At 47.2% G+C, this 2018-nt stretch overlaps 1 protein-coding gene across 1 annotated transcript in view; it reads left to right on the forward strand.

Moving 5' to 3' along the window:
* LOC119469428 (zinc finger protein 813-like) overlaps positions 1 to 2018 on the forward strand; it is a gene marked incomplete at its 3' end in the record, with an annotated part of 23303 nt that overhangs the window by 15785 nt on the left and 5500 nt on the right. The window contains exon 4 of the mRNA XM_037734674.1: positions 412 to 538. Coding sequence (XP_037590602.1) covers positions 412 to 538 — 127 coding nt within the window. The remainder of the gene's footprint in view (positions 1 to 411; positions 539 to 2018) is intronic.

A 2018-nucleotide genomic window follows, 5' to 3' on the forward strand; every position in this document is an offset into this window, starting at 1 on the left:
ATTCACTACAATTAAAACCATACTTTCACCTCTCTTTTTTTCTCATTTTCTATAAAAATAAAAACTCTAGTAGGACTCGATGGCTCATGCCTGTAATCCCAGTACTTTGGTAGGCGAGGCCGGTGGATCTTCTGAGCTTCAAAGTTCAAGACCAGCCTGACCAACATGGAGAAACCCTGTCTCTATGAAAAATACAAAGTTAGTCGGGTGTGGTGGTTTCAGCTTGTAATGCCAGCTACTCGAGAAGCTGAGGGAGAACTGCTTGAACCCAGGTGGCAGAGCTTTTGGTGAGCCCAGATCATGCCATTGCACTCCAGCCTGGGCAACAAGAGGGAAACTCCATCTCAAAAAAGAAAGAAAAAAAATGAACTCTTCTTAGAATGATTTGGTTAAAATGTGTTTTTATTTCAGGGTGTGTTGACATTCAGGGATGTGGCCATAGAATTCTCTCCGGAGGAGTGGAGATGCCTGGACCCTACTCAGAGGGCTTTGTACAGGGACGTGATGTTGGAGAACTACAGGAACCTGGTCTCCCTGGGTGAGGACAACTTCCCTCCACAAGTAGGGATGTGCCTTTGCGTCTGTTCGTATTTTCCCTTGTTGCCTCTTGGGAGCCGCGTCCTTGCTTGACTAAAATGGAAGCTGTATTGATTTTGAAATGAAAAGCTTCATGATGCAGTATCTGGACTTTAACTGTCCGCTTTGTTTAGATGTTGTGCGTGCTTTATGATACCTCAGAGGCGATTCCAGAACTAAAGTAGTTATAAAACGTTATGGCAGGCCAGGTGTCGTCACCCATGCCTATAATCCTAGCACTGTGGGAAGCCGAGGATTGTGGATCACTTTAGGTCAGGAGTTCAAGACCAGCCTGGCCAACATAGTGAAACCCCATCTCTACTGAAAATACAAATATCAACTGGGCGTGGTGGTGGCCCACACCTGTAATTTCAGCTACTAGAATGGCAGAGGATGGAGAATCTCTTGATCCTGGGAGGCCGAGATTGCAGAGAGCTGAGATCCCACCACTGCTCTCCAGCCCAGGTGAAACGCTGTCTAAAAACACAACGTTATGGCAGACTTTAACGATATCCACTTCTGGCTGGGCGTGGTGGTTCCTGCTTGTAATCCCAGCACTTTAGGAGTTTGAGGAGGGCGGATCAGCTGAGGTCAGGAGTTCGAGACCAGCTTGATCAACATGGAGAAACCCTGTCTGTACTAAAAATACAAAATTAGCCGGGCACGGTGACTGAAGCCTGTAATCCCAGCACTTTAGGAGGCCGAGGTGGGTGGATCACGAGGTCAAGAGATCCAGACCATCCTGGTCAGCATGGTGAAAACCCGTCTATACTAAAAATACAAAAAATTGGCTGGGCGCAGTGGCTCACGCCTGTAATCCCAGCACTTTGGGAGGCCAAGGCGGGTGGATCACGAGGTTAAGAGATCGAGACCATCTTGGTCAACATGGTGAAACCCCCGTCTCTACTAAAAATACAAAAAAAAAACATTAGCTGGGCATGGTGGCGCGTGCTTGTAATCCCAGCTACTCAGGAGGCTGAGGCAGGAGAATTGTCTGAAACCAGGAGGCGGAGGTTGCGGTGAGCCGAGATTGCGCCATTGCACTCCAGCCTGGGTAACATGAGTGAAACTCCGTCTCAAAAAAAAAAAAAAAATTAGCTGGGAGTTGTGCCACCTGACTGTAATCCCAGCTACTTGGGAGGCGGAGGTAGGAGAATGGCTTGAACTTGGGAGGTGGAGGATGCAGTGAGTCGTGATCGTGCCATTTCGCTTTGTTGCCCTCCAGCCAGGGCAACAAGAGTGAAAGTCTGTTTGTTTGTTTGTTTGTTTTTAAGATATCCAGTTTCTTGTTTGCTACTCAGGAGGCTGAGGCAGGAGAATTGCTTGAACCTGGGAGGCAGAGGTTGCAGTGAGCCAAGATCGTGCCACTGCACTCCAGCTTGGGTGACACAGTGAGATTCTATCTCTGATAATAATAATAATAATAATAATAATATAAATTA

The sequence above is a fragment of the Cebus imitator genome, unplaced genomic scaffold (genome assembly GCF_001604975.1).
Source record: "Cebus imitator isolate Cc_AM_T3 unplaced genomic scaffold, Cebus_imitator-1.0 Scaffold654, whole genome shotgun sequence".
In the NCBI taxonomy this organism is placed as follows: Eukaryota; Metazoa; Chordata; class Mammalia; order Primates; family Cebidae; genus Cebus; species Cebus imitator.